At 42.9% G+C, this 16,460-nt stretch overlaps 2 protein-coding genes across 2 annotated transcripts in view; both read left to right on the plus strand.

Moving 5' to 3' along the window:
- The window catches only part of wdfy3 (WD repeat and FYVE domain containing 3), a 45,677-nt gene extending 41,937 nt beyond the window's left edge, over positions 1-3,740 (plus strand). The window contains 3 exon segments of the mRNA XM_076998485.1: positions 312-423; positions 995-1,186; positions 1,275-3,740. Of these exon segments, the coding sequence (XP_076854600.1) occupies positions 312-423; positions 995-1,186; positions 1,275-1,395 (425 nt within the window). The 3' untranslated portion in view covers positions 1,396-3,740.
- Positions 3,741-4,894: 1,154 nt separating this feature from the next.
- Positions 4,895-16,460, plus strand: part of cds1 (CDP-diacylglycerol synthase (phosphatidate cytidylyltransferase) 1) — a 24,824-nt gene continuing 13,258 nt past the window's right edge. The window contains exon 1 of the mRNA XM_077000811.1: positions 4,895-5,453. Within this exon, the coding sequence (XP_076856926.1) occupies positions 5,388-5,453 (66 nt within the window). The 5' untranslated portion in view covers positions 4,895-5,387. The remainder of the gene's footprint in view (positions 5,454-16,460) is intronic.

The following is a 16,460-nucleotide window of genomic DNA, read 5'->3' on the forward strand; positions in this document are numbered from 1 at the left end:
GTACGTCACACGCCACGACCGGGTTCCCTACTGGGACTGCACATAGGCAAAATACTGTTAACTCCTTTTGATGACCATGACCTCGTAGAGATGCCCATCTGATAGAGATTCTGGGTTCTGAGATTACATTAAAGCCAAGATTAGGAGCTCAGAGCTTAAAGCTGGTTGTTCCTTGAGAGGAGTGCCTGCAGCTTCCTGTAGCTGAGTACACAGTGCAACAATTGTGGATGTGGGCGGGGCCAGTGTGGATGTGGGAGGGGCTGGCTGGCAGCTCTGAGCGGTCTGTTGTTGTTGCTGTCTCCTCCAAGCAGGCTACAGATGGGAGAGGCAGCTGGTCTTCCGGAGTAAACTCACCATGCACACTGCCTTCGACCGCAAGGACAACGCTCAGCCGGCCGAGATCTCAGCGCTTGCCATCTCAAAGTAAGTGCAGAGTTCAGCCTGCACGCGTACACGCCCCCCACACACACACACACACACACACACACACACACACACACACACACACACACACACACACACACACACACACACACACGCGCACGGTGTGTGTGTGTGTCCACAGGCCCACGTGTTTACAGTCAAAAGTAAAACACTAGCACAACATAAGTGAGAGAAAAATGTGCAGAAACCCAGCAGGAGAGACGCAGACGCTCTACTCAGTGGGTCCTGGGCAGCTGTGTTTTCACCATCTACAGCTCCAGTACAACCACAACAGAACAGTGATCACACACCAGTATAAATGAGCAATTGTCTCAAATACATACACATTATTAAAAAAAAATTAATAGTCAAGTGATTTCATCCCTTCTTCCTCACACTTCAAATTGACCACACCTGTCACATGGCTTCTCTAACCTCCGCCCCTAACCTCCGCCCCTCACCTCCGCCCCTCACCTCCGCCCCTCACCTCCGCCCCTCACCTCCGCCCCTCACCTCCGCCCCTCACCTCCGCCCCTCACCTCCTTAACGTGGTCCATCCCCTTTGCCACAGGGACCACAGCAAGATCCTGGTGGGTGACGGGCGTGGGCGTGTCTTCAGCTGGTCCGTGAGTGAGCAGGCGGGTCGTGCTGACCACTGGGTGAAGGACGAGCAGGGGGACAGCTGCTCCGGCTGCTCCGTGCGCTTCTCCCTCACCGAGCGCCGACACCACTGCCGCAACTGTGGCCAGCTCTTCTGCCAGAAGTAGGTCTCTCTCTCTCTCTCTGTCTCTCTCTCTCTCTCTCTCTCTCTCTCACACACACACACTCACACACTCTGTCTCTTCTCTCAGATGCAGTCGCTTCCAATCAGAGATCAAACGGCTGAAGATATCATCACCTGTGCGCGTGTGTCAGAACTGTTACTACAACCTGCAGCATGAGCGGGCCTCGGAAGAAGGTTCCAGAAACTAGACCCATCCCCCATCCTCTAAAGAACTCTCACCGCCACCCCGGACAATACCGTTTGTACAGCACTGACGGAGACTAAACTGGCTTCTCTAATGTTCATCGTTTCACAGATGGAGGTTAAGACCTAATAAGTGATTGGTGCTTCACCTTTGGCATTTTGTTCGATCATGTTTCCATGAACTTTAGATTTAGGATGAAAAAAACACGTGCTCTAAACCTTCTTCATGAAACCAGATGAAATTTGTTTATACTGTAAATAATTACAATGGCCTTTTTAACTAGAACAGGAGAATGAGAAGTCATTACCAAGAGATATAAGTTAAAAAACCTCGCCTGTAACATAGCATTCTAACATACCACTCCTGACTTAAACGCGAACACGTCTCAAATCTAAAGCGGTTGTGTGTAGTCAATGTCACTACTCATGGCATCCCAGCGGGTATAATATCGGGACTATGAATGTTAATAATAAATGTTTGTGGGTTGACATTACTACTGTGTCTAGTTATGCAAATACTTCTTTTGTTTACAATGTGTTAACGTTGATGTGTTGCCCACAGTATCAAAACTGCTGCCAATACTTGATAGAAATTACTGTTTATTTTAGATTTTTTGTTGCCAATCTGCTTTGGTATAGAACTTTTAGCATATTTATGAACAAAGGAACAACACTTTTTAAACAAATCCACTCTACTGTTGATTCTACATTAGAGACATTCTTGTACAGACATGCTTAAGGTAGTGTTTCCCAGCTATTAACAACAGTCGTTGTGTCATTTCAGAGTTTTTAAACAAACTGTTGAGGCATGAATTTATGTAACCCCTCCCCAAGAAGACAGAGGGCATTTCAGGTGTTAACCATGGTTCAGATATGAACCATTAAATGTGTTATGAAAAATGAAACTAACAACTTTCCACCTGACTGAATATTGGAAGCAATCACAGTATATACGCTAATGAGGGACTTTTTTTCAAGTTTATTTACATTTTACATGTAATCTCAATCACTACTAAATGTGGTTTGAACTAGCTTTATTCTCACTGACACTAAAACAGAAAATTTTGTCCATTCAATCAACATGGAGACCAGTGTGAGTTTCTCCTATATGAAATCTGGAAGAGAAACTGCTGTGGTTGACTCTTTTTTAAAGACGCGTATCAATTTAGACACATCTGCAGAATGTCTAAAACCATGAGTCTCCCTCATGAACGTGAGAACCGCTCAAAAGTGGTGTGGTGGAATCCAGCACGCTCTGGTGAAACGGGCATTTTACTCATTTTTGGAATGATAAGAAACTGGAATAATTTCAGTATGTTTTGTGAGCGTGGAAACGTCTTTTATTTCTGCTGTCTGTCGTCAGCGATACTGTGGGCAATGCTGCATTAAGAGTGCTGCTTTGATTGTTGGGAAGAAACCTTTGTTTTCCTTCGTTAACTAATATTAGACACACAGATCACTTTAAAGGAAGAAATGCCACACTTCCAGTAGTGTATTATTCACTATTATATACATTTCCTATCATTTGCTGAGGAACCCTATATGCATTATCATGATTCTGATTATTATACTCTCATGTACTGTAATTTAGCGTGCAATCATGACATCAAAGCGGTTGGGATTGTGCTGTTAACAAACAGCTTAAAGACAAGATGGCTATATAAATCCAAATTTATTTTCGCACCTTCGTGTAAAGCAGGCACATTTAAGGCTCATGGTTTTAGCAGAGGCATTTTTATGTTGGGGGCTGTCATTTTAAAGGGGTGTGTTCCTTTCCAGCAAAACAAACTGTACAAAGTATTTATGCAATTCTAATGTTTCCTTTTTTATGATTATTGTACATTTTTCAGCAAGTTGGGTTACTTGTTGCATGTCTAACATTAGCTGACTTTCTGTGTCAGTGCATTGTACATGTTTGCCATTATTATTGCTTCTCTCTCTCTCTCTCTCTCTCTCTCTCACATACACACACACACACACACACACACACATTTCTATAGCATTACTGAATGACCTGGTTCTGAAGCCCTGAGAGTTCTGTACAGAGTAGCCAACTGTTCTGAAGGGGTTCCCCAGTAACCCCTCTGGGTTAACTTTTGTACTCTATGTAAGAAAATTAAGGACTGAAAAAAGGATTCTCTTTTTTTTGGTGGTCTTGTGTTAGACTGCATTACTACAGTATCTGGTGTGCAACCTGTGGTAGCTGAATGTTCACTGTGCATTTGTGTTCAAGTACACCTACATGACTCCCTGCTAGAGTAACCCTGAACTGTACTGTTAATATAATGCAATAGATCTGGTACTCATATTTTTAATTTAATTTCAATTAAATCCTTGCTGTTTACCACCAGCAGTGTGCATCTTTTTCATTTATTGGAGTAGATTTTATTGAAACAAATTGAAAAAAATGCCTAAAAGTCAATAATTTAAGAGGCCAAAAATGAGATTCAAACATGAAGTACCTTAGCTGTGCAGTTTTTGTGACCACGTGATCAGCAAACAATGAGTCAACCATAATGGAAAATGTGTAAAAAGTGAAAAAACGTAAATGTTTATATTCGTATAGAGAGTATCAGGATTGTATACTTTTATAAGGATTTCCATTTGTAAATATTTAACGACAGGATCCACTAATGCAAATGTATGCAAATATAGAATTAAAATCCTAAGGAAGACTGGTTCATATGACACTAGCTCCCAAAATCGACCTTGGAGGCTATTAAAGGGCTATAAATGACCTGTTTCCTGACCACAACTGTGAGACCACTGGGGCTCTAGCGGCAGTGGGTTGAAGCGATCTGGATATTGTGAAGTACACTGGCACGATGATCTGAATGTTGTGTAGTACACTGACACGATGATCTGAATGTTGTGTAATACACTGACATGATCTGACTGTTGTGTAGTACACTGACATGATCTGACTGTTGTGTAGTACACTGACAAGATGATCTGAATGTTGTGTAGTACACTGACAAGGTGATCTGAATGTTGTGTAGTACATTGACACGATGATTTGGATGTTGTGAAGTACACTGACATGATGATCTGAATGTTGTGTAGTACACTGACACGATCTGAATGTTGTGAAGTACACTGCCACGATGATCTGGATGATGTGAAGTAGGCTACGTATAATATTTTTCCATGATGATCTGGATGTTGTGTAGTACACTGACATGATGATCTGGATGTTGTGTAGTACACTGACATGATTATTTGAATGTTGTGTAGTACACTGACATGATGATCTGGATGTTGTGTAGTACACTAACATGATGATCTGAATGTTGTGTAGTACACTGACATGATGATCTGGATGTTGTGTAGTACACTGACATGATGATCTGGATGTTGTGTAGTACACTGACATGATGACGGTCGTGTGCGTGTGAGCACAACCACCGCTTGGTCGCACCAGCGCTCCGTCAAACGGATCATGTAACTGGGTAGAAATCAATTACCAGAAGAAAAGTACACGTTGAAGCCGGCATTAATATTCACATCTTTAAAAGGTCAGTCTGGGAAACAACGTAATGCTGATGGACATCAAACTATTTTAACAAATCAGACTGTAAATATGAAACACAACGCCGAAACCAGTAGTCCGCCAGTAAGTCTCATGACGCTTGGGCGGCTCGGTCACCGCTCCGCATCCGCCGCACAGCGGAGCAGCACCGCGTGTGTGTGGAGTCGGTGTGCGGGGGGAGAGGGTGAGGAGAGAGTGGGAGAGTTTGCGCACCCACCACAGCAACACGAACCAGCTGCGGATATAAACAAATGCACATTTCGTGGCGACGGCGCGGAGAGGAGCGCTGCGAGGATCCTGCCTGCGCCTCATTCGCGGGCTGCCTGCCACTTTGATGGTTGCTGTAGGTCAAATAAAACGGATTACGAGCGCTGACACTTCTTTTAAACCCAGTTTTTTCTTACGGAAATTCAACACTGTATATGCACTTGTAAATAAATAATAATAAAAAAAACAAACAACAACGAAATGACGGAGCTGAGGAAGCGAGGAGGAGGCGGGGACCCCAGCAGCCCCGACAACACCAGCGACCAGGTAACCGTGAGCGGAGCCGTGTGGCGGAGCGGCCGGTCCGGGGCGCCAACGTTAGCCCGTCCACCGTCCCGGTTCACGGCAGCCGTGTGGCTACATGTTCGCACCGAGCAAACACACGAACAGACGGGCAGGGTGTGGGGTTATCTAGCTAGGCAGGCGCTAGTTCGCTGCTGGCTCCTGTTTTCAGTCTCTCTGCTAGCGAGTTAGCTGATAAGCCAAGTAGTTGACTAGCCACATAAGTTACCCCAGGAAGGGGTAATTAAGTAGTAGTTAGCTAGTTTATCAGGTCCTGGTACTAACACTAGCTAAACTAGTTAAACGCTTATAAGGCGTTAATAACTCACAGCGGTAGTTTAGCAGAGGTAAATAAACCCCTAAAGCCAGCAGCTAGTGTAGAAGGAGCCAGATAGCTGCTAGCTCAATATGTGTGATTAAACCGGTCAAATGTTATTTATCCCACTACAGTATGGGAAGAGTCGGTGTACTATTAACTAGTTGACGTTGTTGATTAGTTAACTTTAATTCTCTGTACGGATTTATTTGGTTATCTGGCTCTACTGGATAACTTGTCCTCCCCGCCCTACTGTACAGCCTACAGGAGTGAAGTGCTAGCTGCCGCTGGCTAGTACAGGACTGTCCAAGTTTATTTATGAGAATAAGACTAGGATATCCCGAGTGCTTGGATATCTGCTTTGAGTCTCGTTTAATATGGATGTTTTAGCTGTGTGTGGCATGAGCTGAGTCAAATCTTCAGGGTTTCCAACCCAGAAATATTGCGGAGAGACTTTGAGATGTGGCTGTTCACTGCGGTCTCGCCGCCCGACACTCGGTGTCCCCTGGTCTCGGTGTCCGACATCCAGCAGCTATTGTGTCTTTGTAAAAATAAAGTAGCCAGTTTACGCAAAATTAACTGGATTAATGGAAATTACAAAATGAAAAAGACGCATAGTTTAATTTGTGCTACTTTGCAATTTTTGGTTTTCTCGTTGTTTTGTTAGCGTTTGTTTCTAACGAAGAGTCGTATGGAAAGCCGCGCTCTGAATGTGGGTGAAAAGTTGAAGAGTCAAGTGCAGATGAACATAACCGTTACAGTCAAGATCTACACGAATTTTGTTTTGTTATAGTAGCTGTATAGCAGGCTTCAAAACTGATTTTGGGACAATGCATTTATGAAATTGCAAAAAAAGTAATGGACATGACATGGTGGTGAACTGTTCCCAAATTTAATTTCAGAAGATCTTATGCACTATAAAGGTTGTTTTTGTTGTTATATCACAGGAATCAGTGACTGAATTTGGGCAGCTAGGATTTTTTTCCCTCTTAGTTTCTGAGTATGGTGAGCATGAAAAGTGTGATTGGACTGTCACCAAATTAATATCCTGAGATATTACTGTCTACTTTCATCTTAAATCTGTACTGTATACATTTATCTCAATATATATTAATGTCTATTACTGTCTTTTGAGAAATTGTCAAGTTGTGCCTCTATTGCTTTATTACCAGCAAAATGGCTGAATTATGATGGCTACAGTTATGAAATATACAATAATAAAAAAAAGATGCTAGTTAATTTCAGAAGATTTAGAACAGTTTCATTTTAAAGCCTCTTCTGGCTTAATCACATGCATCAGTGTCTGGCTTTGGGTGGCTGCATGTAGGCAATCTCCCGTAGTTTCTGAAAATGCTAGGCATGATGAGGTAGAACAAGTCTTACACTGCTACCATATTTGTATCAGGAGATAACCATCAATGTTTGTAGAAATCACAGTTTAAAAATGGTCTTTTAACTGCCCTTCAGTTTAGTAGTTGTCCTAAAAGTTGGATTTATTACAGGTGTACACTGTTTCTTAACACACTAAGTAGGTTAAATTGTTGGAATGTCAGAGGATATTACTGTTGACTTGGAGAGAACTTCCAACTTAGAAGTTGCCTTGATTCTCTGACGTGTCTATTTGGGTGGTTGCAATTAAGACATTTCCTATAGTTTATGAATACAATAAGCATGATTTGGTAGAGCAGATAATCTCAGGAATGTAGCTTAAAACCGGTGCTAAATTCCATCTGGATAAACACTAGCACAAGACCAATACTGAAGTGCTGTATTGGGAGGGTTAAAACACAAAAAGGAGTTCAACATGGTGTAAAATATAAAATAAAGTTTATTGTAAAACAACAAAGTAAAAAACGAAATGTGGTTTGCAATGTGATTCCTCATGCTCGTGTTCCCCCCTAGAGTTGTGAACTTGGCTTGGAAGGGTCAAGGGTGATGGGGCCTTTAGTGTAAGTTCCCCCTGATGTTGTTGCTCGTGAAAAGTTGCTTGTGTGGAGCTACTCCTAGTACTTCTCCTGCAGTCGAGAGTTGTGGACATATTAGTTGTGGACAGAATGATGCTTTTTGAAACTTCACCGGAGGAGATTACTGATCACAGATCTCAGGAGTCTGTGACAGAAGAAGGTGTAGGTGCCAGGCCTCAAGGATCTTTGGTGTCCAGGTATCTACAACCTTCTCTCTGACAAATGACATTCTATACATAAGGCACCAGTCCATGGGGTCCTGGGGTCTTTCCTAACTACAGTCGCACAAAGTCACTCATTAGTGCCACTAACAAAGTCATAAAGGCAACATTTCAAATGTAATATTTCCAAATGTAAACAGTATAATATCCTCAGACGTTGAGTATGGTGACCGTCTTGCTGCTGCTCTAATCACGTTCATCATCCAGAAAGTATTGGGAATATAATCATTACAGCCACACAAAATCATTCATGTCTATAATAAAACCAGAAATGAAACTTGTAAAGTGTCATTTCTCCTAAAGTCATCACTAATATCTTGTGTATTAGTGTGAGAGCAATCAGAGCTTCTCCAACCCAGTAAGCTAACTGTCTTCACCAACTCTTCTTTTGGGGCAATTTTCTTTCACTATTCTTTTTTTATTTTTATATAATTTGATTTACTTGATTATCTCTTATCTATTGTCTTTTTCTTTTCTGGTATATTTCCTGATTCCTTGTATGTGAAAATGTACTTGGCCAATAAATTGATTCTCATTCTGAAACCAGTGGAAATCTTTAACTGCAGTCAGTCGCTGACGCCATTTCAAAATTTAAGATGGAATTTCTCCACAAAAAGACTGAAATTAAGTATGGACACAACACTAGACATGTTCTTGTGACATAACAACAAATCAAACATTTAAACTGAAGTTTCTGCTAATTCCACTTTAATATATTTAAAGTGTGGGGACAGTCAGAGGCTTTCCTAACTGCAGCCACCCCAAATCACTTCAGTCATTTATGGCGTAATAAAGCCATAAAGGGAGTAATAGACAGTAATATCTTTTGACAGGAATATCTTTTGATATTAAGTAATGTAACGGTTCTCAATTTGTTCTACTAGGTCATGCTCATCTTAAAGAAAAATACATTTTATAGTTACCCCAAACCAGTGATGCCTGTTATATAGGCCTAAACCTGAAGCAACTACGTTTCTTCAAATGTAGACACTAATATCTGTTGATATTGTGTATGATGAAGGTGCTAGACTGGCTCTATGAAGCTATGTGAAATGTGCGGCCACCCAAAAGCATGAATGCCTGTAATGAAACATGAAGGCGGTGTTTAGACCAAAAGCACACTAGACCTGCTCTACCACATCGGGCTCTTTGTGTTAAGAAAACATGGGAAATGTCATTATTATAGCCAGTCATGTCAGTTATGAAATGTAAATAGCCTTTAATGTGGGATTTGTGTAAATATAGACCACAATATCTTGTGAATTTTAGATTTTAATGTGGAATTTCTGTAATGTTCTGAAATGCACTATTTGGACAGTAGTAATAGACCTACTCTACCTCAACAGGCTCATTATGGACAGTTTCCCGACCTTTCTCAACTTTAGACAGAAACAAACCACATCCACGGTTGTTGAATTGCATTTGACACTTTTAGCCTTCCATTTTTGTAGTGCTGCTTCCAATATGTTCCTTCAATCAAAACAAATACACATATAAAAGTGAGAAATCCCACAAACCATTGCACAGTACCACAAAATAAATCACACCTGGCTATGTTTATGCAATTTTAGACTTTCTATTAAAACAATTATATGAAATTGTCGCTAAATACTTAGTTTGATTCAGTGGTCCATTAACTAACTGCTTATTGTCAGACAGTAGGAGTGAGTATCAGCTTGTTAGAAGACTTCTCTAGGTATGTTCTCGTTGAGCACTGTTGTGTATGAAACAGGCCGTAGGCTGACTGAATACTGGGGCAGTCATGGACTGGTGGTTAGGGAACTGGTCTTGTGACCGGAGGGCTGTGGGGCTCGGTTCCCAGGCCTTGACTGAAGTGCCAACTGCTAGGGCTGCCCACCACTCTGGGCACATATACCACAGCCCCCTAGCAATCACTAGTGTGTGTGTGTGTATGTGTGTTTGTGTACGACAGCCCCCTAGCAATCACTAGTGTGTGTGTGTGTTTGTGTACGACAGCCCCCTAGTGATCACTTGTGTGTGTATGTGTGTATGTGTGTGTGTGTGTGTGTGTGTGTGTACCACAGCCCCCTAGTGATCACTAGTGTGTGTGTTCTCAGTGCACAGATGGGTAAATGTGGAGGACCAATTCCCATCGGGGTGAAAATCACAATCGGAAATATAGCAACTAAACATAACAGTCGCCTCTTTTGTCTGCTTTGATTTGTAGTTCTCAAACACTCTTCATGTTTATATAAAGAGAGCTCACCAAACAAATTGACCACACATTGCAGAATAGTCACTTATGTGTGCATAGCTGTTACAGCTGCTCAAAAACACAGGTTCTCAAAATGGGCAGCTAAGTAGACAAGATCAAGAGTTTAGAGCTACTTCCCTGTAAAAACATCCTATTAGCAGCTTCATTGGCATGAAGCAGTGAATGATCACTCTCCATTCAGTAAATATAACCCTAAAACATACAGAACTTTTTATCCTCGGCTACTAGCCTGTTGACAAACCAAACTGTTGTCAATTGTTTTGAAAGCATCTCTCAATAGTAGCCTGAATTTATGTCTGTTTTAATAGGTTATATAAGCCCTACACTGAAATATTTCTGTCATGTCATAAGACATATTAGCTTGAATGTCATATAGCTGGGTGAATAGCCTTCTGAGATTAATCATCTGTCTTCATAACCCCATAGGCTACATAAACAAGTCAAAGTATAAAGGTGAAATGATCAAGCACTTTCATTTTTAAAGCGTTAAAAGGTTATTATGAACATTAGTGCTCTAAAGACCAAACTGCTGCCCGTCTTTTCATATCTGCTTCCACCAGGCACATCTTCTCAAGGTCGGCCTCTTCGTCCTATATACATTCGTATCAGTGGGAGTGTCCGTTGGAGAGTGTGGGTCAGAGAGTGCACGCTGCAGCCCAGACCGGAGCATGAGTGAGCGGGCGCTCTGCTCGCCTGGCCTCCCCCAGGCTGGCCCTCCGGCCTGGGTACAGCACACTGTCCTCTCCTCTCCGCTCATGCCACAGCTAACGTGTGCGCTCAGCGCTGGGTGGGATGTGCTCTTGGCTCTAGAATATGGAATACTACGCAATACATGAGCATGGAGAGTTAGTGCCCTAGGTGGTGGCCTGGGTAGTGTCCAACAAGGATGCGATTTTCGGACCCTAGGTGGTCCCCTACTAGGTTGCGGTGTCTTACTTGGCGTCTGGCTCTCCTCTCACCAGCTTAGCTCGTTGTTTTCAGTTGCTTCACAGAAAACGGGTCACACAAGACCTCAGCACACACCCGAGAGGACAGACGGGACAGAGGACTAGAGGAGACGGAGTTTTGAGTGGGAAAAGTGCAGGCTGTTTTTGTGACTCAGAAGTGTCCTGTCCGCCATCAGTTATAAGTGCCGTGATTTCATGCTTTCTTTCTGCAGTGACTGTAAAGGCCACGGGGAGTTGTGTCCGAGTCCATGACTGTAATATTGGTTTGTGGGCTTCACGGTTCATCAGCTCATGACATCATCTGTGACCAACCCAATAATAACAGGCTACATAACTGAATGCATGTTTTCCTGTCCTATAAATTCTACCTCAGCGTCTGTCCTGGCATTTTGATGTATGCTGCACAGAGGATTTCCTCATCAGCCTGTGTAGTTTTTTTTTTTGCTACCACCTCTGCAAAGTATCCAGAGAGGCAGCGAAAACTGGGCCAAGCTGTCGCTCACCTCCTGGAAAAGCCCCCGCAAGGATCACGCTGAAGCTCTTAGCGCAATCTTAATCTTCACCTCCGCTGGGTCGCTGCCATCTCTGCAGCTGCTAATGTGCAGCCAGCGCAGGTATCGGAGTGAAAGGTTAGCGAGCACCCAAGTAGCTAATGTCTCTCGGGTCGACGCTCGTTTGGGCGGCACCGTATTTGTTTCCCAAAGTTTGCCGTGATTTTGGACCTCATGAACAGACATCACATTGGGCTCTATCGCCCCCACCAACACTGCCTTTTTTAGGCCCCGTCAGCCCACCAACACAGCCTTTTTATAGTCATCTGAAAGTCATCCTGACCCCCCAGTAGGGGTGGGCGATATAATATCGTTCACAAAAATACCGGTACATTTCTTTATTCGATAGGATTTCGCTATATCGCGACATTATGACGCAAGGACGCAGGTTGTGCGTGCAGCGCGCAAAATAAACATGGCCAACAGCGGAGAGAGCAGCAGTGCTCACACTGTGAATGATTTAGTTCCTAAACGAGGAGCTACATCAGTAGTGTGGAAGTATTTCATGAACAGTTCACGTTCAAAGTTCACAATTTTAATTATGAACTAGTTCAAAGTTCAGTTAATTTTACTTTTTTTCGTGAGATATTCACATACTTTTTTCACGATTTGGCTGTTGCGCAATCAAGGGGCGGACACAAATGCGAAGTAGATAGTACAATCTCATTAGATATTATTCCACATCTTACATTTGCAGACGACACGCGAGTGGACCGCGAATGACGTGAACAAAACTAGACCAAACAAGAGTACAACTAATTGTTACATACACTGATATGAACAAACACACGAGAAGCAAGTAACGGCCATACATGAACATGAAGTCTAACAGAACATACATGTATTGCCAGGCACGATATCACGTTAGAGAACACGGAGACCAAACATGAACTGAAAACGTAAAACACTACGAACCTGAAAATGGAACAGAGACTTTAACCATACACAAACACGAAGCTAATCAAAACCACAAATCACAGATAAGGCGTGAATACCGTGCACACCCAACTAGGAAATAAAGAAACGACAATGATCCCCGAAGGTATAGTCTGGACTAGGCCTGGGCGATATGTCGAGATTTTGAGAAATATCGATATATTTTCATACGAGATATAAGATGAGACAATATCGTTATATCGATATAGTCTATGTCGCGTTAGTTACACGTGTTATGGGTTGCGTACGAAACCGCTTACTTCCATACTGAATAGTCAGTGTTGTGCCAGTTCACAGCTTTTCTGAACTAGTTCAAGTTCAGTTCATACATGCTCAAAGTGAACAGTTCACGTTCAAAGTTCACAATTTTAATTATGAAATAGTTCAAAGTTCAGTTCATTTTACTTTTTTCGTGAGATATTCAAATGCTTTTTTTCACGATTTGGCTGTTGCGCAATCAAGGGGCGGACACAAATGCGAAGTAGAGAGTACAATCTCATTCGATTTTATTTCACATCTTACATTTGCAGACGACACGCGAGTGGACCGCGAATGACGTGGCATGATGAATAGAGAACTAACGCTTAATATACTAAAAGGCAGCGGAAATGACAAGGGCACAAAACTAGACCAAACAAGAGTACAACTAAAGCCTGGTTTAAGCCTAGTTTATACTCGACGCGCCGTGAGCGGCGCGAGGGTCCGCGCGGCGAAAATGGCGTAATCGCTGTGGCTCCGCCCGTGCGCGAGGGCCTCGCGCGCTGTTGCGGCGCGAGGTCGTGCACCTCTCGAATTTTGTAACTTCGCGCGCGCGCCGCGCTTCAGCGCGATGGACAAAGTCATGTTTGCCGGGTTCATACACCTATACAAGGTGGAACTAAAGCACTTGTACGTCACTTTAAAGATCCATTTCAATATTTCCCAGCACGTTAAACTTAATTAAGTTAAATATTTATACATATACTCGAAATGAATCGAAATAATTCGCTTTTTTTATCACATTAGTTTATGGTTGTTTATTTTCAAAACGCCCAATCTTAACGTCTTCACGTTCTCTCATGTTTCGCCCTGGAATTACAAGAGGCTCGTATTTGTTAACGTATCGTTTCGGACAACACTGCAAAGCCATATTTACGTTTGATGCCTGATTTGTATATATACGGTCTCTAGTCAGGTAAAAATGTTCTTTCCCCGGTTTTGCAGGGGTTTTTTATTCTCCACTGCCACCTATCGCCACCTATCGTTTCGGAGAACACTGCAGCGACGCTCGCGACGTTCGCGAAAGTATAAACGCCTACACCGCTCGCGCAGGGTCGCGCGAGGTGGGCGGAGTCGCGCGCTACGGTCGCTCGCGAAAGTATAATTGTTACATACACCGACATGAACAAACACACGGGAAGCAAGTAACGGCCATACATGAACATGAAGACTGGTTTATACTTTCGCGAGTGACTGTAGCGCGCGGCTCCGCCCACCTCGCGCGACCCTGCGCGAGCGGTGTAGGCGTTTATACTTTCGCGAGCGTCGCTGCAGTGTTCTCCGAAACGATAGGTGGCGATAGGTGGCAGTGGAGAATAAAAAACCCATGCAAAACCGGTGAAAGAACATTTTTACCTGACCAGAGACCACAAGGCATCAAACATAAATATGGCTTTGCAATGTTGTCCGAAATGATATGTGGTAGTATAAAGAAACACCCCTCAAAAAAATGGGAATGAACATTTACCTGACGCATTTTGATGTTGCTTTGTGTTTCAGGTTTGAAAAGTGCTGGAATTTAGGCTAAAGTACATTAAAATGTTGAAATTACGTTAACAAATACGAGCCTCTTGTAATTCCAGGACGAAACATGAGAGAACGTGAAGACGTTAAGATTGGGCGTTTTGAAAATAAACAACCATAAACTAATGTGATAAAAAATGCGAATTATTTCGATTCATTTCGAGTATATGTATAAATATTTAACTTAATTAAGTTTAACGTGCTGGGAAATATTGAAATGGACCTTTAAAGTGACGTACAAGTGCTTTAATTCCACCTTGTATAGGTGTATGAACCCGGCAAACATGACTTTGTCCATCGCGCTGAAGCGCGGCGCGCGCGCGAAGTTACAAAATTCGAGAGGTGCACGACCTCGCGCCGCGACAGCGCGCGAGGCCCTCGCGCACGGGCGGAGCCACAGCGATTACGTCATTTTCGCCGCGCGGACCCTCGCGCCGCTCGCGGCGCGTCGAGTATAAACCAGGCTTTAACCAGGCTTAACAGAACATACATGTATTGCCAGGCACGATACCACGTTAGAGAACACAGAGACCAAACATGAACTGAAAACCTAAAACACTACGAACCTGAAAATGGAACAGAGACTTTAACCACACACAAACACGAAGCTAATCAAAACCACGAATCACAGATAAGGCGTGAATACGGCCGTGCACATCCAACTAGGAAATAAAGAAACGACAGTGATCCCCGAAGGTATAGTCTGGACATAGGCTATATATACACACCAACTAGGAGATAAAGAAACGACAATGATCCCCGAAGGTATAGTCTTTACATAGGCAATACAAACACACACACACACACACATTTGTAAAACTAAGACGAGCTAACACGGAACAGCTGAAACAGAGGGGCGTGACAAGAACAAGGAAAACATAAAAACGACGAGACTAGAAGGGGCGGAGCCAGACGTGACAACTACAAGCTAGAAATCACTATACGTACTATACGTGCTATGCCTACCCCGCTCTGCTGCAATTCATCACGGGTAACGTCGTGCGGAAGCCAGTATGTTATTAACTAGCCAGTATGTTAACTATTCTCAGCCGGACACTACGTTGCCCACAATGCATTGCGCACACAACGTCAAAACCATTTGTCTGGTGATACATGATTTAAGTGGCACCAGCGAGGGATGAACTTTCTCTCATTGCGTTTCAAAAGAGAAAACAGATGTCACTCAGTTTTCAATGGAAAACAAATTCCAACGTTCATTTACAGCAGTGGTTCTCAAACTTTTTCAATAATTCCCCACCTCAGAAGATGGGGAAATTCTATGCCCCACCACCAAAATGGCGCGCCCCACACTTTGAGAAACGCTGATTTACAGTGATGTCTACCGTTCATGACACAACGTGAACTAATTCACGTTCAAGTTATTAAAAAATGTGTTGCGTTCAGTTCAACGAACACAATGAGCGTGTTCAATGAACGCATCATTCACGCACAACACTATGAATAGTGAATTTACTTGAGTTTTTTTTTTAACAACTTCCGCCCTGCCCCGCCTCTCTTCCTCGCTCAAATCATTTGGGACGTAGATTTGACTTATTACTGCCTCTTTGTTATTACCTTTTGGGAAGAAAAAATATCGAGATATATATCGTATATCGCCATTCATCTTAAAAATATCGAGATATTATTTTTGCTCCATATCGCCCAGCCTTAGTCTGGACATAGGCTATATATACACACCAACTAGGAGATAAAGAAACGACAATGATCCCTGAATGTATAGTCTGGACATATACACACCAACTAGGAGATAAAGAAACGACAATGATCCCTCAAGGTATAGTCTGGACATAGGCAACACACACACACTTGTAAAACTAAGACGAGCTAACACGGAACAGCTGAAACAGAGGGGCGTAACAAGAACAAGGAAAACATAAAAAACGACGAGACTAGAAGGGGGCGGAGCCAGACGTGACAAGTACAAGCTAGAAATCACTATACGTTCTTATAAGTGCTATGCCTACCCCGCTCTGCTGCAATTCATCACGGGTAACGTCGTACGGAAGCCAGTATGTTAT

Source organism: Brachyhypopomus gauderio, chromosome 3 (assembly GCF_052324685.1).
Source record: "Brachyhypopomus gauderio isolate BG-103 chromosome 3, BGAUD_0.2, whole genome shotgun sequence".
Classification (NCBI taxonomy): Eukaryota; Metazoa; Chordata; class Actinopteri; order Gymnotiformes; family Hypopomidae; genus Brachyhypopomus; species Brachyhypopomus gauderio.